The sequence below is a fragment of the Eublepharis macularius genome, chromosome 4 (assembly GCF_028583425.1).
Source record: "Eublepharis macularius isolate TG4126 chromosome 4, MPM_Emac_v1.0, whole genome shotgun sequence".
In the NCBI taxonomy this organism is placed as follows: domain Eukaryota; kingdom Metazoa; phylum Chordata; class Lepidosauria; order Squamata; family Eublepharidae; genus Eublepharis; species Eublepharis macularius.
Window position 1 is genome coordinate 158274396 of NC_072793.1, and position 25470 is coordinate 158299865.

The window sequence follows — 25470 nt, forward strand, 5'->3', positions numbered from 1 at the left end:
GCGCCATGCTTTCCTACCCTTTACCCAATCAACGCACCGCATGCAAATTTCTTTTCCTGCCCTTCGAAAGCTGCAGCCAAAGCGCGCGCTTTTTGTTCTCCAACTGCTTAGAATGGAATTTTTTTTATCTTCTTTATGTTCGGGAGTCGGATAACAGAGAGAAATGGCAATATATACGAATTCCGAAAGGAGCGATACGGAACAGGATCAGAGGTAAGAGATATGTTTTATTCTTAGTGACTTGGTGCTTCTTCCCCCCACCCTTATAACGGTATAGAGAAATGGCAATGTATACATATGCAGACATACACGAATTCCGAAAGGAGCAATACGGTGCAGGCTTAGAGGTAAGAAATAAGTTTTATTATATTGTCGAAGGCTTTCACGGCCGGAGAACGATGGTGGTTGTGGATTTTCCGGGCTGTATTGCCGTGGTCTTGGCATTGTAGTTCCTGACCTTTCGCCAGCAACTGTGGCTAGCATCTTCAGAGGTGTAGCACCCTATACAGCCCAGAAAATCCACAACAACCATCAATAAGTTTTATTCTCATCAACTTGGTGCTTCTCCCCTCACCCTTATAACGCTATAACCACCTTAAAAGCCTGATCATGTATGCTCATTACTAAGTAAATTCCACGGAAGTCAGTGTACATTATAGGCTTCGAGCCCGTTTCTATTCAATTCCTATTCAATTAAGGCCTTGCTGGAAGTGGGGAGTTTCTCTAGATGTGCAGGTTAAAGAGCTTTCGGGAGCTATACGGCGGTTAAAAAGTAAATGGCGAATAAAAGAACCCAACGGGCCTCAGAATACTTGAGAGAGGAGATAAAGGTAGACTGGTAGGTGGGTGGGAAGGAGAGGAGGAGGCTTTCAGGAAAAGGGGAGAGGCTGTGGAGGCTTTCAGGGAAGGGAAATAGTGGGGGACGGGGGAATGGGATGACTCCCCCCCTCCACAAGTCCTTGAGGATTTCCCACTTATAAAAAATCTGACAGTCACAGTAGTAATTTTTGTACCTCTGTGTATTGACTAAGTAAGTGATGAACTCTGATATATGGGTGAGGGCGGCTAAAGGTGCTTCCTTGGGAACCTTGCTTTAGATGAGTGCTGCGAGGAGGCAGCGGAGGGCTTAGGACTTTCTGAAACACTCCCATGCAGCTTGTGTTTGCCCCACCGGGCGGAGTAAAATGCACTTGGTCTCGTCCCTAAAGCAAGCATAGCCCTTCGAACTGGCGCATCCCTCCCCAGGTGCTGAAGGGACGCCTTTCAAATGTTGGCCCTACGACGGCGATTCGCGTGGCTGGCGTCAATGCACAGCTGATTTCAGAAGAAGTTGCCAAGCTCTGCTGCGCTAGGGAAGCATCCCCACAACGCAGAAAGGAAGCGCCAGTCGGGTACTTTGGCGAGTTTCCAGTCCGCCTGGTCTGCCGCCCTTTCAGTTCTCCAAGCCAAGCAAACGACTCGGGTTTTAGTACCGTGCCCTACAAGCACCGGTCTCCTTTACACTTCCGACGTCCCTTTCACGAGACGTTGGGGGATCCTGACGCGATTTTATTTTCCATGTTCTCAATATCCACTTTGGGTCGGTCTCAAATCAAAAGAATGACATGGCTTCCCTTCCCTCCCAATCCCGCGCGGTTTCTCCCCCTTCTCATCCCAGTCCGAACAGACTCCTCCTCTTTTTGCTCTTACGTACAGCCAGGTTTCCGCGCGAACTTCGATCTGCCGGAAGCATAGCAGGGACGGGAAAGCAAGGATTCTTCTTTAGTAAAGCGGCAGGGCGGGCGGCCACGGCACTTAACGTCGCCGAGCCCCTCTTTGGGCACGAAAGGAGCCGCGGCATGGGGAAGGAAGTGGCGCGCAGGAGAAGACGGCGGGGGAAACTGCGCATGTATTGGCGGCACTGGACGGGCAAGGAGGGATCTTTCTTCCTCTTTTCCTTCGGGGCCAGGGCCTTTTCCCGGGCTCTTTTTCGTCCTCTTCCTCACGCGGGACTGGGAGGAAGCAGAATAAATTAATTATGGTGGGAGCCGTTCTGATGGCCGTGGTCCTGCTTTGTGAATGCAAGGCTACTACAGGTGGGTGAGCATTCAGGGATTGTAAAGGGGGGGGGGTTGATATGCAAGCACGTTCAAGGTGTGTAACACCCGCCCCCCCTTCCTCCAGTGGGTATGATATGTCACCATTTCAGAAGTGTGTTTCCAAGCAGCTTGGGGCTGCATTGGTCAGTGGGATGGTATTGGGTATTAGAGACATGCTACCTGAGTAGTATTGAATGGGAAAACCTCAATAGGATGTGGGTCTCCCCCCCCTCCATATTTCAGACTTCAGTAGCTGCTCTACCTGATAGGTTTTAATAAAGAGGTATTTTAACATTGAATGTATTTTAACCATAAAAGTTGGACAGTGAAGAAAGCTGGCAGCAAGAAAATTGTTTCAGGTAAGTAGTTGTGTTGGTGTGCAGTAAAACAGTAGGACTTGAGCCCAGCGGCATCTTAGAGACCAACAAGATTTTCAGGGTATAAGCTTTTGAGAGTCAAAGCTCCCTTCTTCAGATACCTGAAATAATGTTGATTCATTTGCGATACCATAGAGAGCTGAAAAGAGAAATAAGTGGGTTCTAGATGAAAGCAAGCCTGAATTATCCCTCGAAGCTAAAGTGTTGGAACTGAGGGTCAAACATCCAGGTTTTTAATGATTTGAGTCCCCCTGACCCAATTCAGGTTTCCACAGCTATACAGCAGTTAAAAAGTAAATGGCTGTTAAAAAATAAAGGAGCACCCAAATGACCTCAGAATTCCTCTATGGGGAGGAGGAGGGGCTCCTCCCCCTCCCCCAAGCCGCTTTGCAGTGTCAAAATAGCATGGAGGAGGGGCTTCCCCAGATTCATGGGAACATCAGATGGAAAAGGTGCTAGAAAATGATCAAGTCAAGATCTTGTGGGATTTTAGAATACAAATTGATTGACACCTTGAACATAATACACCAAACATAACAGCTATAGGGGAAAAAAGTTTGGATAATTGACATTGCAATTCTGGGGGATGCCAGAGTTGAAGAAAAAGAACAAGAAAAAATGATTAAATATAGAGATCTGGCAATAGAAACCACCTGACTATGGATGAAGAATACAACAGTTGTCCTCAGGGCTCTGGGAACTATTTTGAAAAATGCAACGTATATGGAAAAACTGCAGCTTTCTAATATATAACACCTACAGAACTGCAAGAGGTGGTGTTACTTGGAACAGCATACATTTTACACCGATACCTGGCTGATACCTAGGTCTCTGGTGGAAACGTGTATCAGCTCAGCAAGGCCCATCAACGATAACATGTGATCTTTATTTATTATTGATTGTGTTGTGTGAAATTTTAATATTATTATTAATTATTATCATTTGATTTATATACCTCCCTTGAGGACAACTTAATGCCACACTCAAAGCGGTTTACAAAGTGAGTTATTGTTATCCTGACCACAATCACCCTGTGAGGTGAGTGGGGCTGAGAGAGCTCAGAGAGAGCTGTAACAGACCCAAGATCACCCAGCTGGCTTCTAGCAGAGGAGTGGGGAATCAAACCTGGTTCTCCAGATTAGAGTCCTGCTGCTCTGAACCACTACAACAAACTGACTCCGCTACACAGAATATGTAGAGCAGAACAAACAGGAAAAAACCCTTCTCCTTACCTCTTCAGGCCAATTCGTTGCACTAATGCTTTCTATTTTTTTTCTTCATTCCATACATCTCTAAAATCAATGCAAAAATCCAATACTGATCAGAGTATATATATGGCTTAGAAACAACCCTATTCCTGCTCTCCACCCCCAGTTTTTAGGACAATCTATTTAGCAAAGTATTGGTGACAGAACCATTGGGGAAAGTCCTTTTTTCTGTACAAAAAACCTGTATTAATAAGTGTTTTTTCTTTCTTGTTTGTTTGGCACCATACCTTCCTAAGATTCTGAGATACTTAGCATTTCCATTAATCAGCTTTTCTGTACTTCTAGATCTTGGGCAATGTCCTGTTATGAACATCTCCATACCAGAAGATTCCTCTGCCGTGATTATGCCTAATATAACAACGTATTCCAGTGCACTTGTTTTATGTAAGAAGGCCCGTTCCTCCTCGGATTGCAAACCGATTGTGAATGTCATCAATGGAAAGCTAACATACTATATCTCCGAATACAAGGAACGTTTTTCTGTTTGGAAACATGATTTGGTGGTTGAGAATGCCAGCAAATGGCTTGCAGGAGAGTACCAGCTTCTTTACCAGCTGAGTGAAATTTGCCTGCAACAATTCTTCCTTGATGTCCTGGGTAAGTTCCTGAAGCCATTGAATTCTCAGCCACTCTGTGAGGTTCTGCTTCTTGAATGTAGCCAATGAGACCATATAATTCCAGCAGAACTGCTGGGCAGTGGGGCAAGATCTATAGGGGGAAATGATGGTAGGGGGGTGCAGGAGAGCTCTAAATACTTATCCTTTTTGCTTCTGCTTTGATATGGTTTTGCTTGGTGGGGTTTTACGGTGGGTGTTGTGAACCAGGAAGCCCCCTGTTCAAACCTTATCTCTTCTCGCAAGTTAAGGTTTACCTTTAATACTATTTAAAACATTTTGATCCCATCTTTTCCATCCAATTTGGGCTTTCAAAGTGGCAAGCAGTTCAACCAACTTTCAGACCTTGCAGTCTTAATTCTTGTTTTATATATAAAGCAGAAGGAGGGTGAGTAAGAGAACACTAAACAAAATGATTTCCACTCGCTGATGGAAGATAATGATGGCGGGGTGGAGGGACAGCAGAGCTGTTTCACAGTCTTTGTACAAAAGCTGAGAAGGCCCATTTTTGGGTCACCAGCCACATATCTAGTCTCTAGTGGGAGCACTTAAAGCACTGTGAAAATAACTGTAAGGATCTGTGAGTTCATATAGTGAGCAGGCAGTCCTTATAGTATGCTGGTATTACCTTGGGACAAGGTGGGTGGTACATATGTATGGCCATTTATGCTCACGCGCATATGCACACACACAAACCCAAATCTGGACCTTGGGGGACCAGAGCCTGTATATACACAGATTACCAATTGGTGTGGTATTTTCCCTTCAAATAATCATAAGTGAATAAATAAAAGTCAATAATCATAAATATAGCCAGCCCCAATACTGATCCTCATAGGACCCCACTGATCGCTTCCATCTATTGTGAGAACTGTCCATTTATTTGTACTCCAAATTTTTAATGCTTAAGAAGATCTGTCCTTTTATTCTCTGGCTGCCAAACTTATTCAGGGTCCCTTCTCAAAAGAATTTTGGAACTCACAAGTATTTAATTTGGAATAGGCCACCATTATCTACGTGCTTGTTCACTTTCTCAAAGAACAACGAAAGTTTGGTGGGGCAGGACTTCCCTTTGCAAAAGCGATGCTGATTTTCTCTCAGCAGGCTTTGTTTCAGGATGTACTTGATAATTCTCTCTTTAATAACTGTTTCTCCTAATTTAGGTGGTCATTAGGTTAACAGGCAAATCGTTTCCTGGTTCCTTTCTGGATCCTTCTTAAAAATTGGTGTAATATTTGCTACTTTCCAGTCCTCTAGTATAGAAGCTGATTTTAGCAACAAGTTACATATACTGGTTAGTAGTCCAACAATTTCAGATCTGAGTCCCTTAAGAACCATTGGGTTCTGTCTGGCAGTAGCATTCTGTATCAATTCTAGCTTCCATACACTCTTCAAGTGCAGCCCCATATAGCGTGCATAGCAGTATTCTAATCTAGATTACCACCATTGCCAGTATTCTACCCAGGTAAAACAGATAATACTAACAGTTAAGTGGCTTCAAGAAAGCCTCTCTGGATCAGGTCTGTATCTGCAATTTGGGGATAATAAGCCTAGCTTATAACAAACTGGAGAGGGTAAGGATTTCCAAGAGAATGAACGTGAAGTATTTTGAATTTCCGGGAATTGTTCAATTGAGCCTATGTGGGCAACCTGGTGAGGTTACAGAATGGACTACACCTATACAGACTACAAATGAGAGAGCACAGTTTTGAGTGCTCCTCTATGCTGTTAACTCCCTGTAAAAACAAAGGGGTAGGTAGGCTAGAATCCTTCTCCTTCTCAATGTGCCTCTTTAATGTTTTGCAGGGAGTTGTTATCATGGGGGAGGGGGTGTTAAAAAACATGGTCCTCTACCTACAGTCCATTCTGCTGCCTCGTGCTGCCACCTGTGTAAAACAGGCCGAGATTCTGAATATCATCAGATTCTCTGGAAGACTTTTACCTAGTCTAATACTCAGCTCTGCACTTGCCTTTTCCAGATCCCTTTCTTTTTTGTTTTGTTTTTAAGGAGTATTTCTTTAAAATTACAAATGTGGTTAGGTGAGAGATGCTGATACAGCATGTAAGATGCAAGAGCATGAAAAGCCTTGGTGGTTCTCGCATATTAAAGGTGTGTGTGTGTGTGCACGCGCGCACACATGTGCACTTGCTTTGAAAGCCCTCTTGCAGCCATAAATCAGGTGAACTTGAGGGCACTTTACAGACACACGTACATGCATGCGCGCCTAAATTGTTGGGTTTTTTTAAGATGCATTTTGTGGTTTCTTCAGCTTCCTAAAACCTGCCAGACAGGAATGGCTGCTAGGATCAAGGAATGACTAATGCCTCTCTCTCCAAGTGATTCCTTCTCTGTTGAAGTAGAGTGTTATAATTTGACGATTCAAGAGGAGCTTATTCCAGTTGACATTTAACTACAAAATAAAATCCAATATTGAATGAAAGTCCTAAAAAAATTGTAAATTTCAAGCGAAACTGATTAGACCAATGTCAATCAGCTTTCTGTTCTGATTTGAGATAGAAACCATTGTTGGGTGAAGACACTTCCCCTGATTGGGTTTTCAGATCTTCTGTTGTGAATTTATCAAGCGGTCTTCTCTATGATACAAAGACTAAATGAAGAATGTCTTTCTTTTAAAGAAGGCCTTGAGGTACTAAATCTCATGGTGTGTTCATTAACTTTATTGATTCTTAACCAGTGAAATGTGGAGAGAAATCTGGTGGTCTGAGGGGGCCCAATTTAAAGGCCTAGACTAGAATTTGTAGGATCTGTTTTTGAACTGTAATTTACTCAGTTTTAAAATTTGTTTTAGTCTAATTCAAAACAAGAGGGGGTATTTATAGAGCAGATTTATAGAGCAAAAAAGGTTACTAGCTTGTAACTGTTCTTTGAGTGATCATCTGTGAATCGATACTGATCACACTACACCTGTGCAGAGTAACAATCTAGAAATTTCTAGAGCTAGATTTAGGCATGAAGGATCCTCTCCCTCAGAGATGTGGTTTTGGAGAGTGTATGTCCAAAGGGAGGGAATTGTGTCCACTCTTAAGTACAGCACAGCCAGCCTTAAAGGCATCTTTCGTGGGAAGGGTTGGTTGGTTGTGTGAAATCACAGGTGACCACCTGAATAACAACAATTAGAGGTAGGCAACCTGTTTTACTTCTTCATGGTCTCTACAGGTGCATACGAGAGAGTGCGTGTGAGAGAGAGAGAATTGAACACAGCTTGTCCAATGGAGGCATTTGCTTGTGTTCTAACATCCAGGTTATACCGCATAAGGTAGATGGCAGGGCCTGACATAATTCCAGAAGAGGTACCTGTCTACTGAGGGCTAATAATGTTGCCGGAGCTCTGGTGGGATGAGCTTTCGTCTTTCATAAGGTTGGTTTGTGAGCAAGCTCATAGCACAGTTCTATTTTCTCAGACCCTTTTATGAAGATTCTGAGAAGAGACACGCTGTTCCTTTTTAGGGCAGAAGAGCAGGCAGAGTCCAGTATATTGGCAGAACATAGTATTCCAATTGTCATAAAAGGAAGGAGAGCTCTCCTGGCATCTACAGAGCACAATCTACATCAGAAGAAGGTGATAGGAGGACTGTGTCTTGGTTAAGGTGAAATTCTGACACTGTCTTTAGTAGAGAGGAAACAACAGGCCGCTGAGCCACCTTGTCCTTTTGGATGGGAAAGGAGGATTGGACACAAGGAAACTTCTTGCAGAGCAGATAGCTACCAGAAACTTTGCCTTAACAAGCTACAAATCATAGCTGGCCAGTGGATCAAAGGGTTTGTGCATGTTGGATAACGGCAAGATTCTAAGCAGGAAATAGATATTGAACTGAAGGACAGAACTGAACAATGCCCTAAAAAAACTGCTTCACATAAAGCTGAAAGAATAGTGAATGGTCTCTTGTAACTCCTGAGATAGATACATCTCTGTGATATTGCAAACATTGCTACGTTTGGCGGGGGGGGGGGGTGTTGTCAAAAAAACTGATCAGGATGGCCCTTTGACCACTCCCAGTCTGACACTGCTTCTCTGAAGTGGAGGATCTTTGTGCCTAAAATCTAGGTCTAGAATTCTTGAAATGCTTTTCTCTACAGGTGCAAAACCCATTACCATGATGCACAGAGAACATGAAGAAGTAACAGTCCTGTTTTGGAGTCTGTCAGCTCACAAACACAGACACACAGATATAATAACCACATTTCAGCAATGTGATAGGCACACTGGGGGCCAGTGCATGGCAAAATGTCTTGTCTGTAACGATTGTGAAATGAAGACCAGTGAACACAGGACAGCCATTGGTTTTCCACTGATACCAGCTATTCCAATCATTCAAGTAAACTGAGTGGGGGAGGGTGAAAGAGGGGAATCAGTTCTATCAAACCTATTTTTTAAAATGAGTCAGAATATTCAACTGAGATGAGTTTTGTACAACAGTTTAGAGAACCTTGACTTCATCTGTAAATGTAAGGTCTGAAACAGAAATTAAGCCCATAAATGCTTGAAATACTTTATTTTTATTTTTATTTTTTATTTATTGTCTGCCTTTCTCACTGAGACCCAAAGTGGATTACATACTGTAAGTCCATGGGTTCAACGGCTGGGACGTTCAATAAACAATACAACTGAGAATGCATAGCAAAAATGTGAAAAGCATGAAATTCAAATACAGGAATACAGATATGAAACATTTCTGAAACAAAAGTGCAGGCAGATGTGAGCACAACCAGGAAGATGGATGGTTTCCTGCTACCCTGTTTGAGAATCTAGAAGCACTTCTGCTGAAATAACATTTAGAAGTTGGAGCCCTAACGGGGGACATCCCACAGCACTAGATGGGCTGTATCAGCTGTTTCATGTAAGGTCTGAGACTGGGGGGCATGGCAGTGGGCAGGAGAATGGAAATCAAATCAGTAGTACACATGCCCTCTTTTCAGGTCAGGTGTACATTTATTTACTCAGAAGTAAGTCCCTCTGATTTGATGGGAATTGCTTCTTAGGGACTGCAACCTAATTAGAAGTTGATCTGGTTTACTTCAATGGAGCTTACACACATTTGCCTGGGAGTAGGACTGCAGCTTTAAACAGGCTTAGCCAAGCTAGCCAGATCTCGTCTGACCTTGGAAGTTGAGCAGAGTGGGCTCTGGTTAGTATTTCGATGGGAGACCACCAAGGAAGACCAGGGCTGCCTCACAGAGACAGGCAGTGGCAATCCACCTCTGAATGTCTCTTGCCTTGGAAACTCCAACGAGGGTCGCCGTAAGTTGGCTGTGACTTAATGGCACTTTCCACCACCAATGCTATTAAAATCAGTGAATTGAAGAATGCTTAGTTTACTATTCAGCTGGGGAGGGGGCAGCTGTGTGACAGCCTTCCCCTAGTCTCAGTGGCAGGCAAGCAGCAAAAAAGGCAGGGCTTAGGTCCTATGTATGAGTTCAGTGCATGTTTGTCTCTGCCATGAAGTGCACGTCCTCTTCTGCTAGCACTTTAATTAGCACAAATGCTCGCTGAAAACCATTTATCTTGTGCAAACCAAAGTTTTAGGAGAAGAGGAAATAGTCGGTGCCGCGGAGTGTATCTAGAGCTCCTATGGGGCTCATTTATAAGATCCAAATCTTGGTGTATTGCAGCTTTGGCTAGTCTCTGTATTTTGACCGGGGAGTGGTATTTGGGTCACAAGATACACAGGCCTGGTTTAAGCCTTCTTGACATATATGAGAACTGTTGCACGTGCAAACTGTTAACTTGAAGAGTAGCTGTTCTTCTTGTAGAAGTTTTATTTTCTTTGTTTTCAGCTTTAGGTTCCAGACACACACGTTACGGTGCCATAGCAGCAATCGTGTCTGTTCCCACTCTGGTGGTGCTGTTTGTACTTCGGTGGAAATGCAAAGGAAAGAGAGCTACTCCTCCTTCCACAGGAGTCCCAGTCTTGGGAAATGGACCTCTACATCTCGTGGCAACAGAGATTGAAGAACCTGGAATCAACACACGCAGCAAAGGATCTGGAGGAGAAAGTTGTATGAATGGAATAGTGTAACTCCTTGGAACGTGCCACCTCTCATCATTTCCATATGGAAAAACTTTTCGACATGCATCTGTAGGAGCAGCATCTTGTCTGGTTTCACTTTGATCCCACCTCCTCCCTCTCAGGGTGGCCTGATCTCGTTCTCCTCCCCTACCCTCTGCCGTTTTGACTTCACAATCCCGTGAGGTAGCAGGCTAAGCTGAGAGAGCATCCCTGGCCCCCAGGCCCATTAGCAAACTTTATGGCAGAGGGTTTTAACCAGTGTCTTCCAGAACCTAATCCAATAACTAACCACCCCACCACATTGTTCTGTCACCTATGCGTGTCTGTGTATTATGTGATTTTTTAAAAAAAATGTAACTTGGAGATGTTGTTGGATGAGTCTTTCCAAAGGTGTTTTTGTGAAGCATTTTTATCATCTTAGGGACCTTAACCCAATGGCCTCCCAAGATCAGTATTGCCTGCTCTGACTGGCAGCAGCTCTCCAGAGTCTCTTGATCCTTTAAACTAGAGATGCTGGGGGCTGAAGCTGGGATCTTGTACGTGCAAAGCTGGGGCTATGGACTGAACCACAATCCATCCATCACATGTGAATCTTGTATTGACTTTGGACAGCTGCTGATGGGTAAAGAATAGATACAGGTCCATAATTTGATTAAATGAAAAACTTGTTCATACATAAGCTGCCCTGACCTGGATAGCCCAGGTGATCCTGATCTCATCAGATCTGAAGCTAAGCAGAGTCAGCCTTGGTTAGTACTTGGATGGGAGACCTCCAATGAAGACCAGGCCTGCAGAGGCAGGCAAGGGCACACTACCTCTGATAGTCTCTTGCCATGAAAACCCCGCCAGGGGTTGCCGTAAGTCAGCTATGACTTAAGGGCACCACTCACACACATCATGTAGCAAGTATTTGAAATTAATGCTATCATCAAAAATACCTGGTTTACAGTAATTTATCGAGCTATTATTTAAGTTATTTAAATAGATCTTCAAGTCTGTTAGATGCTTGGTGACTCTTTGAAAATACTTTTAAAAGCAAAAAGATATTAAATTGTAAAGTTTTAAAAATCCTGAATTTCTCATTTTGACTTTATATATGATGTAAATACACCTGGTGACTGTAATTTTGACAAGTGCTGAAAGCACACAAGCCATCCATTCACACACCTACCCCTCTTCTGAGGGTCAGAACACGAGACGAACTTCATGTTAAGAGCATTTGATTGGTCCTGCAATCTCTGCTGGGAATGGTAGTCTAACACCACCACCCCTCCGAAGTGGATTTTCATGCAAAGAACAGCCGCTTAACTAAAGAGATTGATTCTCTTTCAAAAATCCAATCTGCTGGTTTTGCTTCAGCTCAGAGGGGGGGGGGAATCCGAGCTGCGATTCCCTGCCGGGAGACCTTGGCTTTATTCCTGTCTCTTTCTTGCGTCTCCCCCCCCCCCATCCCAAGTTCTCAGAGGATTTTTTAAAGAGAGTGTGTGTATGAAATTCCCACCCTCCCTCCCCAGCTGTGAATCACATTGGGCGGATGGTTTTTTAAACTACAATTCCCAGGGATCATTGCGGGATCCAACACTTGCCCGTGAGTGTTGCATGTGTGGGAAACGGATTTAATGAAACAGATGTTATGTACCTTATGTGCCTTCTATCACTGTTACGCACTTTTACTATTCTTAGGAGCTAATGTAGTATTTGTAATGCAACTTGCAAGAAAATGAGACTTGAAACAAAAGACCAAAGCATGTTATACATGCAAATCACTGTGAGAAGTAAGATCAAAGTACTGTGAAGCTTGCTACCAGATTGATTGCGCTTAATAAGCACCTGCTTGTTTCCTGAACATGTTACTTACTGTATACAGAAACCCCTTTGTGAAACTGCCTATGCAAAATGTTGCAATGAAAGTCACATTAGCAAAACCTCTCAAGGCTGAGAGAGGAAACCAAAAAGCAGAGAAGGGGTACAGAATGTAACTATAAGTGCATTCCAAGGGAAGGAGAGCGCTTCTCTCCCACGGAACCCAGAGAAATATTCTCCGCTTAAAGCCCTCAAGTTTGCCAGAAGCGACATCGGGGTGCCTCTACTAAATGTTAAATAGACCAAAAGAATGGGCATGAATAGGAAGCCTATGAAAGAGATGGGTGTGAAAGGGCAGCACATGTCACTGGCACCTCCTCCCATTTTATCCTTACAACAACCCTGTGAGGTAGATTAGGCTGAGAGTTACTAGCCCCAAATCCCCCAGCAAATAGATTCACACCTGGCTGTCCCATAGCCCAGCCTAACACCATTAAGCCACGCTGGTTCTTTCTCACTTTGGTCCTATTGTAATGTGTTTGTCCTTACGACTAGGCCAGTCTAGTAATTCTGGTAATGATCACCCTTCAAAGTCCAAATCCCTTATTAATTTTTGTACCAATTGCTACTACTTTGCATGCTATGGCTTTTATTTATATTTTATTTCCACCACCACCACCCCTCCAACCTTGTGCATACACGCCAGTGGTTTTTAGAATATTTGGTGAGATGGGCCGTTTAAAAACACAGCCGGAATATACCATTTCAATGGAAAAGTGCGATTCTTTATGATTTCCTCATCAGGTTTTTTTTAAAGACTTTTATTGAATATAAAAGTTAAAGCACAACAATAACTTTATTTCCTCATCAGTTTTAATAAATATGTATTACCAAGAGAGCGCCCTCTGGAGGAAAAAACACATCGTTTGAAAAAAACTGCTGAAGGTTTTGGGAAGGGGAGGGAACAGAGCGGTGAAAGGCGCAAAGATTTCCATCCAGCGCGCTGCTAGGAGAATCTGATTCTTCGGCCACCTTCGTCCATCTCATTCCCCACGGTTCCCATCAGCTTCTCCAAAGATTCCAGCATTTATTCCAGTCTCCTCTTCCTCCCCCTTCGGTTTGATACTGATGGCTTTCGTCTCTCTGTCCCCCTCGCAGCCGAGGACTATTTCCACCCCCCAGATCCTGTGAGCCTTTGGGCGCATCTGTTGTGCGCCGGCGAAAAAGGGGCTCCTCTTTGACACTTTTGGTGCTGCAAAAGTTTGCAAGGGGGCTGACCGCCTTGAACTATGCAAACTGCGAAGGGGTGGTGGGCAGTGGCTGCCGTCACCGGCTTAACGGTGCTGGTACCCAGTGGAACCAGCAGGGGGACAACGTCAGCTGAACCCGCTGAAGTCCGATGTGATCTCCCAAGGTCATCGGATTTTTAAAATTGCTGCAATTTGCCCCCTTCTTCCTGGAGAAAGTGAAGGGGGGGTCGCAGGAACGGGGCTGTAGACAGCCACTTGGGAAAGCCCTGAGGAGCGAGGGAGCAGAAGCGGGGAGGGGGGGGAGACACAATGCATTGGAGGGGGGAAATATCCACTGGTGCAACTCGGCGCTGCGATCTTCTTTTCCGTCTGTCGAGCGTAAAGGATAAAACCGCGCAGCGGAGGCAAAGGGGTGCGCGGTCAGCCCCGCGCGGCCACCTTCCTCTTCCTGTCTGCAAAAGGCAGGGTGGATCCATTGCTTGCGAGAGCCGTCTCCGCCTGACAGCCTTGCCTATTGGCTCACTGCAAGGCTGCTCCCACCTTTCCCTGGAAACAGCCAGTCTGTGGGCTGATGGTTGTGACGTTATGGGCGGGGATTGGCCCTCTCAAGTGTCTGAAAGAGAACCTTCCAAGTCCCGGTCAAAACTCCGCCCACGACGTTACTACTGACTAACAACTGTTCATGTGAACACTCGCTGGTGCAAAAGATTCCATCTTGGCTTTCTTCCTGTCTCTTGCTGGTCCATGCAACATCTGTATTATTTTCCTCCAGGTGTGGCTTCTAGTTCTTTGGGGGAAAGTTTTGCACTTATTGGGCATTTCAACATCTGGAACTGTTGGGAGTTTGGTATTGTTCTTTATTGATCAGGTCAAATCAGAAATGCCACATACCCCTCGCCAACGCTTGCAGCCTCGAGCCCCAGTGTGGTCAGAGATGGAAACGCGGGATTTCCTTGCCCTCTGGGGTGAATTGCTGATTCTAAGGTGGATTGAGAACCGACCACCAAACAGCGACATCTATGAGGACCTTTCAGCCCAAATGATCGCCAGGGGTCACGAGCGTAATGCGTCACAGTGCAGGAACAGGGCCCGGGATCTGAAGCGAAGTTATCGTAGAGCCAAGGATGCGCAAGTATGCGCCGGAGCTGAGCCAGTTTCCTGCCGCTATTTTCAAGAGTTGGATCAAATGTTTGGCGGTGAAATGGACGGTGTCGCTAATCGAAGTCTGGCCAACATGGATGGAGCCATCCGGGTTGTCGTGAAAACCGAGGACACGGGAGACATGGAGGCCCAAGTCTCTGAGGAAGAGGGCAACCAAATGACCCCACCCAACACTCTCTCAAGCATGGATGCTGACACAGATACTGAAACCGAACCGAATTTGGGGCTCTCGCGAGAGTTTGTGGCTGCTGACCCAGAAGTGATTGAAACTACAATAGGGGAAGAAGGTTCAGAAGACAAAACTGTGCCTTTATGTGGACAAGGAGTTGCTGGCCCCAGTGAAGATGGACACCATCCTATTACTGGTGAGCAAGTGCTGACTTTGTGGGGGTGCCCTCAGCCGTTTGGTTCTTTTGACACCATCCAGGCAAAATCAGCTGTGGTGACTCCTAAAAGGTATCTGGGTTGTTGTTACGGTAGGTACTGGTTCTTGGGTCAGGAGTGCACGTTCCCTAATTCCCTCTTGTTTAGAGAATCAAATTAGATGAGCGTTGGAAGAAAGATACAGGCTCAAAACTGGTTTCAAAAGAGGATTCTGGGTAAAATGGGATGCTGTCCGAGCTGTCTCTGTTTGCCAAGGGCTCTGAATGCAGCTCTGGCTAGAATCAACCAATTTTTGTCAAAAAAGTGAAAGGAGGGAGCTTGGGGGTGGAGGGTGAGGAGAAAACTATTAAGGAAGCTGCTCCTCTTGGAAGGAGTCTCGGCCCAGCAGCCAATCAGCATTCACTTCTGACAGCCTGGGCTCCACCCGTGCAAACTGACTGGGCTCTGAGAAAAACAGGCAGACTAGTGGGAAGGAAAGAGGAGAAAGTAGGAGGAAGAGGAGGAGGACAGGAAGGGCCGAAAAAATGGAGGAGGGTGAGAAAGTGTCAGTGGAGAAGATCTGGCTGGTTTGGGGAAAGAAAAGGGGTACTGGAGACAGAAAGTTGAGAGATCAAGGCAGAAGAGCAAGGCTGGCTATGTACCAGATATAATCCAGATCCATGTAAACATTGTCATCTTAATATGAAAATTCTAGATTTGTCCATATTCCTAGCTTCTCATGTAACATATACATTATATACAGAGGTCAAAGGAATCTGATATGTAGCAATAAAATTACTACTGTTGAAATGTCCATGTGGTTTCAGAGATTTCCCCTAACATTAATAAATAGCACAGGTGGCGTAATAAGTTACAAGTACAAAGATTTACACATCATTGGATAGTGCACTCTCGTGGCCCTATAGCATTAATTTGCAACTGGATTTTCTTGTCCGCACCATGAAAATCTGGCTGTGAATTGATTTTTATGGCACTATCCAACAATGTGTGGATGCAGCCCTACTGCAGTACTGTTGCTTGTACCCCTGGTGTCCTGCATTATTGTTGGATGCTTTGCTGCTGCCTGATCATGGAAACTCTTTCAAATGGCACTCCAACAAAGTAGTAGTATGCTACCAATGCTCTGTCTAAACTGAGGCATTGTCTTTTTAGTATCTGTGAAAACTGATGTCTGATTATTAGTCCCCAGGGAGAAGCATGACATACAAACAACATCATGATTATGCAAGTATCATGACATAAAGACAGGATTTAAGCTAGACTTCAAACAGTACAAGGGGAATGAATCTGTCCCCACCCCCTTTCTTGTTCCCCACTATTTAAACACAAATCCCAGAATGGTATGGAAAAAGCTTGTTACCCAAATAGGAGGTCTCCTTAATTAGTTGGGGGAATTAGCATTAAGGAGGCAAGTGAGAGGGGGTAACTGGGATTCTCCATCTATGTCTATGGGAATTATCACCTTAGAGAACTCTCAAATAAATCAGGCAGATGTTCAACAGGACAGGCTTTTTGATTAAAGAGAAATAAAATGCAAATGTAGAGAAAATCACACACAGTATGCATACAAGGTTAACTACGAAAATGAGGGAGGAAAGTGGGAGAAAGCAGTTTGGGAACGGCGATAATTACCGGTCTCAAGGATGGGAGGGGTCCGCAGCTGCAGCTGCGAAAATGACCAACATTTCATGGCGAGGAGAAGCCCAAACAAAGTTGGGGGGCGTGTGGATGCATCCAGAGTGCACACACACACACAGTGCATGGCTGAGGAAGCTCAATTATAAGACAAAACGTTCCCTGGGGCCAGCTGACGTCTTGCACCCAAAAACATTAACTTAATGGTTTGTATGGAGGTAGAACAATAAGTTGAGAGAGGCTTGAAGTGACTATCTGGGATAGGCTATAAGTGTAAATACTGCTTGTTGACCTGGTAAGAGCTGGATGGGGAAAGCTAACAGGTTTTCTGAACATCTTTGATTAGGATCGGTGGGTGAGGGGTAAGTATATCAGGGCATTGATGAGACTAAACAAGGGCTCTGTGTCTCTCCGGGGCGTGGAGGGACAGTCAGTCAACCACCTCTGACTCATGTTCTAGTACTTTTCCAAGCCCTGCCCAGCTGGCATCAGCTCTGGGCCAGGCAGTGCCTTGGACTTAGGGCATATGAGGAGGGAGTTTATGATATTCTGTCAATAAACTGCCCTCTTGGTGTGAGGAGAGCGTCTGACAGCTAACAATTTGGCCACTGCCTGAAATCGAATGTTTGATAAGATAGACAAGTGGCCCAGTCCGATAGGGCTATCTTTATGTTGTCATTAACAGCTGAACTCCAGGCAATAATGAAATGTCAAACCTAAATATTATTATTTCAGGAAAACAAAATCCATAGCACATAAACAACAGTGTTGCAGTGTTCAATCTAGTGATGAATTAAAGAATTTCGCATTTGTTAAATCTTTTATACAAATATTCCCAGAAATGAATCTGCAAGTTGCTATGCCCCAAGATACAGATTTTAAAAAAAATTCAAATCAGGAAGAAAAGAAAAAGGAAATTTGAATACAGAGTGTTGGCACTGTGATAAACAATAATCTCTGAAGCCAAAAAAAAAATGGCATTCTAATCCAGTGAAGGTTACTCATGTTTAAATGCTATTGAAATTAATAGGACACAGTTGCAACTAAGGCCAAACCAGATGAGATGAGGAAATCCTAATGACTGGATTTACCGAGTTAGTTTTGAAGGTAAATTGCAGCCACGGGAGCCACAGATCAGCTCTGTGGCACAGGGGAAAGGGGGTTCAAACCACTTCCTTATGTGGTTTTGCTAACTGTTAACAAATCTGATCAAGAGAAAAGACAGGACTCCTCTCTTTGCTTGCTCCCCCCCCCCTTCTAGCCTAATAAAAGCATGTGGGTGTCAGTTTTGATCAGCAAGCTGCCTGGGGTAAAAAGGGTGGATATCTATCGCTCCCCAATGAGGCTGCTATCATGATCAAATCCCCCACAGATGCAATGTACCTTAAAAACTTTATCAGGAGCTTCCACCATCTTGCCTGGTTTGGTCCTGAAATCCCATTGAAATCCTTGGGACTTCAGTGTGATGGCTTTCACTAGACCGACAGGCTCACAGAGACAGTCCCTTTAGTGTAATTTGTATTTTATCATCTCACTGATCATTGTGTAAGATAAATCAATTCATGAGAGGTCCTTTCTAGGTCAGTTTTCCCCACGAGTCCCATGTTTTCTTTATGTAGCCTGAGGAAGGGGAGAACATGAAACCACTCTTGATCTTGCCCAGCACTGTCACGTTTCTAGCTAAAACACCTCTTCCTCCTTGTCTATTTTATTTGAAAGTCATCTAATGGATCACTGGCTCAGTTATTTCACCTGTCTACCATCACCATTCCCTATGCTGGGAGAATATTTATTGGAGTCCTTTGTTTGTTTGTTTTTGAAATTTTTTATTGGATTAGAAACATATAGTATCAATTACAATCACCTTCCCTTAAAATTTCCAATTCTAACCCCCCTCCCTCCCCCCCTTTTGTTGACTTCCAACAGTTCCAACAGTTTTCCAACCATTCCAACCATTATCCATTCTCCCTCTACTCATTTCATACTTATTTTATTTGTTATAATATGCTTTCAAACTCTTCTAAGCTTATCTATAATAATAGTGCTATGTCTAATTCCCTTCCCATATAGATTATCGTATATATAACCTATCTTCTTCATTAATACTAATAATAATCATTTTGATAACCTGTACATAACTTCAAGTACTTCTATAAACATTGCATACATATTATAAATCAATCAATTTAACTTCTACTCTATATATTATTCTTTGCTTCTTTTTACTTGTCTTATCCATTTTAATTTTCTAATTGAAACAATCTAGCAAAGGTAAGCAACTCATATACACGTTTAACATAAGTCTATCAATTAGACCCGCCTTCAAAATTGTATGCTAATATATGTTCATTCTACATTGTACCGTTATCTACCAACAAATAGATTGATTAATTTCTGTCCTTATAGTTCTTATAATAATAACACTATTAATACCCAATACTATGCATAATAACCAAATAAAACAGTTGCTTAGAATTTTTCAGTTAACTCTCCACCCCCCGGTATAGTCACTTCCCTCTTCTTTTGTTATATTTCAGTAATTTTCAAACTGCCACAGTTCTCCTCCCACTTCCCATTTTTTCACCAGATATTGTTTCAGCTTCTCCCAGTCTGTGTTAAACTGTCCTGGATCAAGGTCTCTCAATTTTCTTGTCATTTTATCCATCTCCCCCATATACAGCAATTTGGAGGTCCAGTCCTCCATAGTTGGCACTTCTTGTACTTTCCACTTCTGCGCGTACAAAAGTCTAGCTGTTGCTGTCATGTAAAATAACAATGTCCTATATTGTGCTGGAATGTTCTCCATTCCCAAGTTCAGTAGCAGGAGTTCTGGGTTCTTATTAACTTGAAATTGTAAAATCTCACTCATTACTCTTATTATTTCCCCCCAGTACTGCCTAGCTACCTCACAAGTCCACCACATGTGATACAAAGAATTGGAGTCCTTTGTGTTTATCTCTTGAGATCTTTGCATCAGCATTGATAAAGAAGAGGTTCAATGTGGTGTTTTTGACTCAAATCGAATTTACTAGGGAAATAATACAGTGTGATAGGCAAAATGAAACTTCCTTTATATAGTGTTAAAAATTGGTGCAGGTGGGTTAAGAGGAGGGTGGCGGCTTACTAAACAAATAGGTTGCAATAAGCCCCTGTCATCCAAAGAAAAACATGTGGACAATCAAACATTGCCTCACCTGCACACTGCCTTGTTGTGAGAACAAGCTGATGTTAAAAATTTGGTGCTAAGCAGATTGGATATCTCACCAGACCTGTCCTTGACCCTTGCAGGCAGAGGGAGACGCGAGAACCCCTTGGGACGTCCCCTGACGACAGCAGAGAGAATGGCATCCATGCGGGAGAGGAAGAGGCGTTCCCACGAAGAAATGATGCACGAGATCATGACGGACTACCGGAGGACCTGGGAGACCATGGAGGCGCTTCACAAGAGGGGCGAGATTAGCGCAGGAGAGTTTCGAGAGGCGATGCTGAGGGAGATGCTGCTAGACAGGGAGGCCCGGACGCGGGAAGCCCAGCTCGATCGAGAATCCCGGGCGAGGGAGGCCCAGCTGGATAGAGAGGCAAGGGCCAGGGACAACCACCTGGAGAGGGAGATTAGGATTAAGGAGCTCAACATGATTGAGGCGGAGCTCCAACGCACCAGGGATATCCTTCATCCTATGGTCGACGCTGTGGTGTCTGTGGCAGAGGTCTTGCGTACAACAGGCAGAATATCACAGAAGCCTGGCCGGCAGCAACCAGGTGGAGGGGACACCTTTTTGGAATTGGAAAATAGTGAATAATCTCCACCTTTTGGGGGGGATAATAGTATAGTTACTGTGTCAGACCAAAATGAGTGGTGTTGAGGAGGGTCTTCAGTAGTGCAAAACACTACATTAAGTTAGTCTTTACTGGAGGAAGCTTTCTTCTATCTGATAACAAACTCAGATGCATTTGTCTGCCTTTCGCTGCCCCACACTCTCCGGCTCTATGAGTTAGAGAAATAAAATTACTCTATTTGTGTTAAAAACAGGGCCTAGAAAGAACATGAGCTTCCAATCTTCACTTTTTCTACACCCAAACTAAGTGTCTCGGGTCTGTCCAGAGGCCATTTCTGATGTGATTTTGTACCATGTAAATATGCTGATGTATAGATTACAAGTAAGAGTTGTGTGTGTATGTATTTCCCGCGATTTATAAGCAGGGGCTCAGTTTTGTACCTGAATACTGGGGGTTAAACAACAGAGGAAGCTATTGCCTTCATACCCGGCTTGTGAGATTCTGCAGAGGATCTATTCAGGAACAGGGTGCTAAACTGAATTGGATCTTGGGTCTAATCCTGCAGGTGTCTTCCCATGTTCTTCTCCCCACTGCATCACTCGTGTGTCGTTTGGAAGGGGAAAGTGGCAAGGCATGAATGCTGGTTGCCTTTAATTCAGAGTTTGGTCGGGAAGCAAGACAGGCACTTGAATCCGTTTCGTAGTCGGTTGTCATAGTTTTAAGTTTATTGTAAAGAAGTGGAACTTGGGCAGTGTCCACAGATCTAATTTGATCTTTATTGGCTATAATGTTTATTGTCCTGACACAGGTCTGTACAGCGTGACACCCATGGGTCTATTGTACCCTCCTAGGTCTACTTGTAGCTCCCTAGAGGAATTTTATGTTCCTGTTATTTCCTATTACTTGCATCAAAGGCCCAACCTTTCAAAAGAGGGAATGGAAATGAGAGAGGCCATATTAGAACGCCTGTATTGCTCATTGAAGAGAGAGCAGTACAGGGTTTAGAGAGGAAAAGAACAGGGCAACAGGTTCAGTGAGACAGTGTTGGATGGGGAAAGAGTTAAGGCTTGAGGGGGAGCAGAGCGAACTGGGACTTGGGGAAGCAGAGAACATCAATAAGCAAAATGAGGGTGCAGACAGACCTGTGTAGTTGTAAGAAGAGGCAGTTGCTGTGGGGTGGATAAAGAAAACAAAGACTTAAAAGTGGGCTGCAGAGGGGACGGAAAAGGAACTTGTGGTTGGGGAAACACAGGAGTTGAGAGACTGGAGCACAGACCTGTGGCTCTGCAGAGAGCGAAAGCAAACAACGCATTTTGGGAGACAGAGAGGAGAGAGTGCTGTGGTGTGGAGAGAAAAAGGGTAGGGAGGGATAACGGGTTCAAGGACATCTCAGCAGTGGTGAAGAAAAGGAAGAGAATGCCCTGCAAGCCACAAGGAATCTACCTAAGGCCTGTACTACACAAGACGTTTCTCAACAAGTTAGGTTAGCATTCTCCTGATCCGATTCACATTCTTAATATCCGGAGGTGGTTTTGGGCCAGTAAAATGACGGGGTGGGGGCGGGGACTGAAGTCCTGTATCTCTCTCTCTCCTTCCCACCACGATCCTGATCTGAATCATGCCCTACAGTGCTTTGGGGGGGGGCGGATTCTGTGTAGCTGCTGCTGGCTACATAGAATGTGAATCAGGTTGGGAGACCCCCAGCCTGACATGTGCAGAAACGTCTTGTGTTGTTCTCCCCTAAAAAACATCACAAAGGTAATATTGTTGAGCGGCCTTCTTGGGTTAGTAGAAATGTAAAAGAGTGACTTGAGTGATGCACCCTTTTCTAACTAAGGGTGTACTATACACACACACACACGGGTGCTTATCCAGAAGGGTTTTGGGGAACACCCACCAGGCATCACTACAACTTGACTTTCTTGTACACGTTTCTCACCTCTGTGGGATCAAGAGGCACATAAAGTGTATGATAACATAAGAATTTCAGTTTTAAAAAGGATTAAACCCCAAACAGATCTGTGGTCATAATTGTGGTTGCCTGGAATGACTTGGAAGCACGTGAGCAGCAGAAACCAGAATGGTGGAGGCTTTTCTGGGTTTTCCCCAACCAAAACTAAACGGACCTTGTGGCACCTCAAGGACCGACGACACTTGATTCTAGAATAAGCTTTCTTCAGGTGCTATGAAGGCATCCTCAGCAGGCACTCATTTTACACAGACGGTTTTTAGGTGGGGGAACCAGGAGACTCTTCTGTGTGGAGCGCTGGGACTCTGCATCCAAACATTTGGCTGGTTGGCAAATGCTTTCTTTCACGGGCCATGCTTCTTGTGTTGTTTCCCATCTCACAGCCATTCAGCCTCCAATGACCCCCCACATCATCCCTCTGTCTCAAGGACTGCTGCAAAGGGCTGTTCCCTCTTTCTCTCGGGCCCCCTCCATACCCCCTGCTGCCAGTAGCAGCCTCAGGGTTGGAGGACACAGAAATGGTGCAAGAGGGGATGCTGAAGCCACAGCCTCCTGCGAGTTGAAAAGGGACAGCATGCTCCTGGGACATACAAAGCTCCCATTGCAGGTCTGGTACAAAGTCCTTATGTTGTCCCCCAACAAACACAAGGTCTTTGTCATGTGCAGTAAGGCCCTTAGTCCGCTGTCTTCTTTAACGGGTGTCCTCGTCTGCCAGCAGGCACCGCAATCCGTTTCCTCGTTCTATCTGAAACAGAACTCAGCACTGACCTTTCACTTCCTGCACTTAAAAAAGCCATTTTGGTTTGTTCGGTTGCTGACACCTTCACTTTGAGCAGTTTGACCGTTCAATGCCATTACAGTCCACCAGGATGTGTTACTAGAAAGGTTTCACAATGACAAAGCGTAACATGTTCTCTGCAATGGATTGTTTAGGGCAAGATTGTATCGTTCTTCAATCCATGCTCTCATTACGGTATATTTTCAAGGGAGGATAGAATGGGAAAGAAATGGATTTGGTGCATGGGTCCTAGGACTTGCTGAAAAATATTTTCGTTCAGCATCTGCAAAGTGGAATGAAACTGGAATTGCTTCTGTTTCTGCGACTCTGAATGACCTCAATAAGTGAAGTCTCTGAAATAGTGGAATGGGATCACAACTTTCAGGGCACCTAGTGCTTATACAAACATTCAATCAATTTAGACTTCTCAAGGCTTGTTGCTGCTGCAGCTGGGCGGGGCACCAGCTGGGCTGGCCCTGACGTCAGAGGGGCGCCAGGGATGCTGCAGGACCCTGCTCTGTGGAAGAAGGGGTGGTATACATCACCCATACTCCCTCTCAGTCCACTCCCTGGCTTGCTCAACCTGGCCTGCTCACCCCCTGCATCCTCCATCATCTCCTCCTCCCAGAACTCGCCTCCACTCTCGCACTGCTCTGCTCTCACTCCACACCATCACTCCTTACTCACACCCACCACCCCAGAGCTCTTCCTAGCCACCCTTTATAGGGTTTCCTTTCTCCGCCCCACCCTCCTTCCAGGCTTGTTCCCAGCTGTGCCTTCCCTCAGGTGTTTCCCTCCTATCACTAATCCCTTCTAGGCTTCCTTGCCTTGCTGGCAGGGTGGGGTTGAATGCGAGCCATGCCCAGCTGAGGTCTCCTTGGCCTTGCTCACGAGGAGCTGCCCCAGTAGGCCTTTGAGCTGCTGAGCTTGCCTGGCCTTGCTCGCGAGGAGCAGCCCCAGTCAGCTTCTGTGCTGCTGAGCTTCCTTGGCCTTGCTCGCAAGGAATTGCCCTGGCCAGCTTCTGGGCTGCCTGCTCATTGATGCTGGTGGGGCTACCCATCTCCTCCCCCAGAATGCCTGTGGCAGCCTAGCAACTCCTGAGCCAGGCAACTGTCCTCTGGCTGGGGTGTGGCTCTGGGCTGCAGTGGCTGCTTCTCGTCCTTGGCTGGTAAGGGCTCTGTTTGGGCTGCTGCTGGGTCCCTATTCCCCCTGCCTTGGCCCTTTTCCTCTGGCCTGCTTAGCCCCCTCACTTCCCCCTGGAGGGTGGGACTAGCTGGTCTCCCCCTGCTCCCTCCATCCCTCTGAGGCTTTGGCCTTTCGCCCCTTCCCCATGGAGTAGGCAGGTTCTGGACCTGGTTGCTGGCTGGGGTGGCAGGGCCGCTGCCTCCTGGTTGCCTCCCACTGTTCCCTCCTGGCAAGTCTGGGGGCTGGGACTCAGACCCCGGACAAGACTATCCCTCTTTAGACTTAAGCCAGTTGCAGAATGGGACTTATATCCCAAGTTTTTTTTTTAAAAAAATGTGAATTAAAATGTTTATCAGAAAATCTTTGTAGAAATTACATTTTTCTTGCAAGAGATTATGAACAAGTTTGAATCTTCACTCAAACCAGTCTTAAGGTCATGCTGGAACAGCTTTAATGTAGGGTGTTGGGTTTTCTGTTTTGAAGTGCATGGCTCAAGCTAGTGAGTCAATCCACATGCCAGAGAAGAAAGCAAAGCAAGGGAAAAATCAGTAAAGAACAGCCCTGTTTCTCAGCAGCAGGGAAGTTGAGGTGTGGAGATCCCCAGCCATCTTCAGCCTGGAACATGACGACTTCAAGTGGCGCATGAGAGAAGAAATGTCTGTGCCACATTTGGCTATGGCTTAACTTACTCCCACAGTTACAGAATTTGGCTTGGCTGAGAGGCCAATGCACAACCTCTAGGCTCCCCCCCCCCGGCTTAATACAAAAAGTTAAGAATCTTGAACATAATTTCAGTGAGACATATCGAAAATATTTTTGGCCAGTTTTCTGCAAGAGAAAAACACTTCAGGATTGACTATAAACTATGTCTGAAGATGATTTCTGTGGAGGTTGTTAAGAAACTCTCTCACCACTGTGTGTTTCAGCTGGTGACACTTAAAATCTCATGAAGGCTGCCTGAAGAATTAAGGCACACAATTCAGGCAGGATTTGGTCACAGTGGTGGCCTGAAATGTTCCATAAGCAAACACAAAAGCTGTTAAAGGTGTTCCAAAAATAGACTTCTAAAATCTCACCACCTTTTTGTAGCATTCTCAGTGAGTAATAACTGACTTCCTCTTGAGTCAGCGTGCAGAACAAGGGAAGTAGCATCTCAAGGTC

General features: G+C 44.9%; 2 protein-coding genes across 2 annotated transcripts; both read left to right on the plus strand.

Annotated features, from left to right (window-relative positions):
* On the plus strand, positions 1 to 11320 carry LOC129328977 (uncharacterized). Its single transcript, XM_054978332.1, has 3 exons — positions 1 to 213; positions 4009 to 4320; positions 10135 to 11320. Exons 1-3 carry the CDS (start codon positions 6 to 8, stop codon positions 10374 to 10376), a joined length of 762 nt encoding a protein of 253 aa, XP_054834307.1. The 5' UTR covers positions 1 to 5; the 3' UTR covers positions 10377 to 11320.
* Positions 11321 to 14128: 2808 nt separating this feature from the next.
* LOC129329060 (uncharacterized) lies at positions 14129 to 20710 on the plus strand. The gene is made up of 2 exons (XM_054978459.1): positions 14129 to 14946; positions 19889 to 20710. Exons 1-2 carry the CDS (start codon positions 14301 to 14303, stop codon positions 20398 to 20400), a joined length of 1158 nt encoding a protein of 385 aa, XP_054834434.1. The 5' UTR covers positions 14129 to 14300; the 3' UTR covers positions 20401 to 20710.
* Positions 20711 to 25470: the final 4760 nt, after the last annotated feature.

What these genes read in the sequence shown, in the direction of transcription:
- LOC129328977 (XM_054978332.1), top strand. Translation starts at nt 6, where the DNA reads ATGCTTTCCTACCCTTTACCCAATCAACGCACCGCATGCAAATTTCTT. An exon ending in GATACGGAACAGGATCAGAG is followed by an intron (nt 214 to 4,008) that starts GTAAGAGATATG and finishes CTGTACTTCTAG; the next exon opens with ATCTTGGGCAATGTCCTGTT. An exon ending in ATTCTTCCTTGATGTCCTGG is followed by an intron (nt 4,321 to 10,134) that starts GTAAGTTCCTGA and finishes CTTTGTTTTCAG; the next exon opens with CTTTAGGTTCCAGACACACA.
- LOC129329060 (XM_054978459.1), top strand. Translation starts at nt 14,301, where the DNA reads ATGCCACATACCCCTCGCCAACGCTTGCAGCCTCGAGCCCCAGTGTGG. An exon ending in TGGACACCATCCTATTACTG is followed by an intron (nt 14,947 to 19,888) that starts GTGAGCAAGTGC and finishes TGACCCTTGCAG; the next exon opens with GCAGAGGGAGACGCGAGAAC.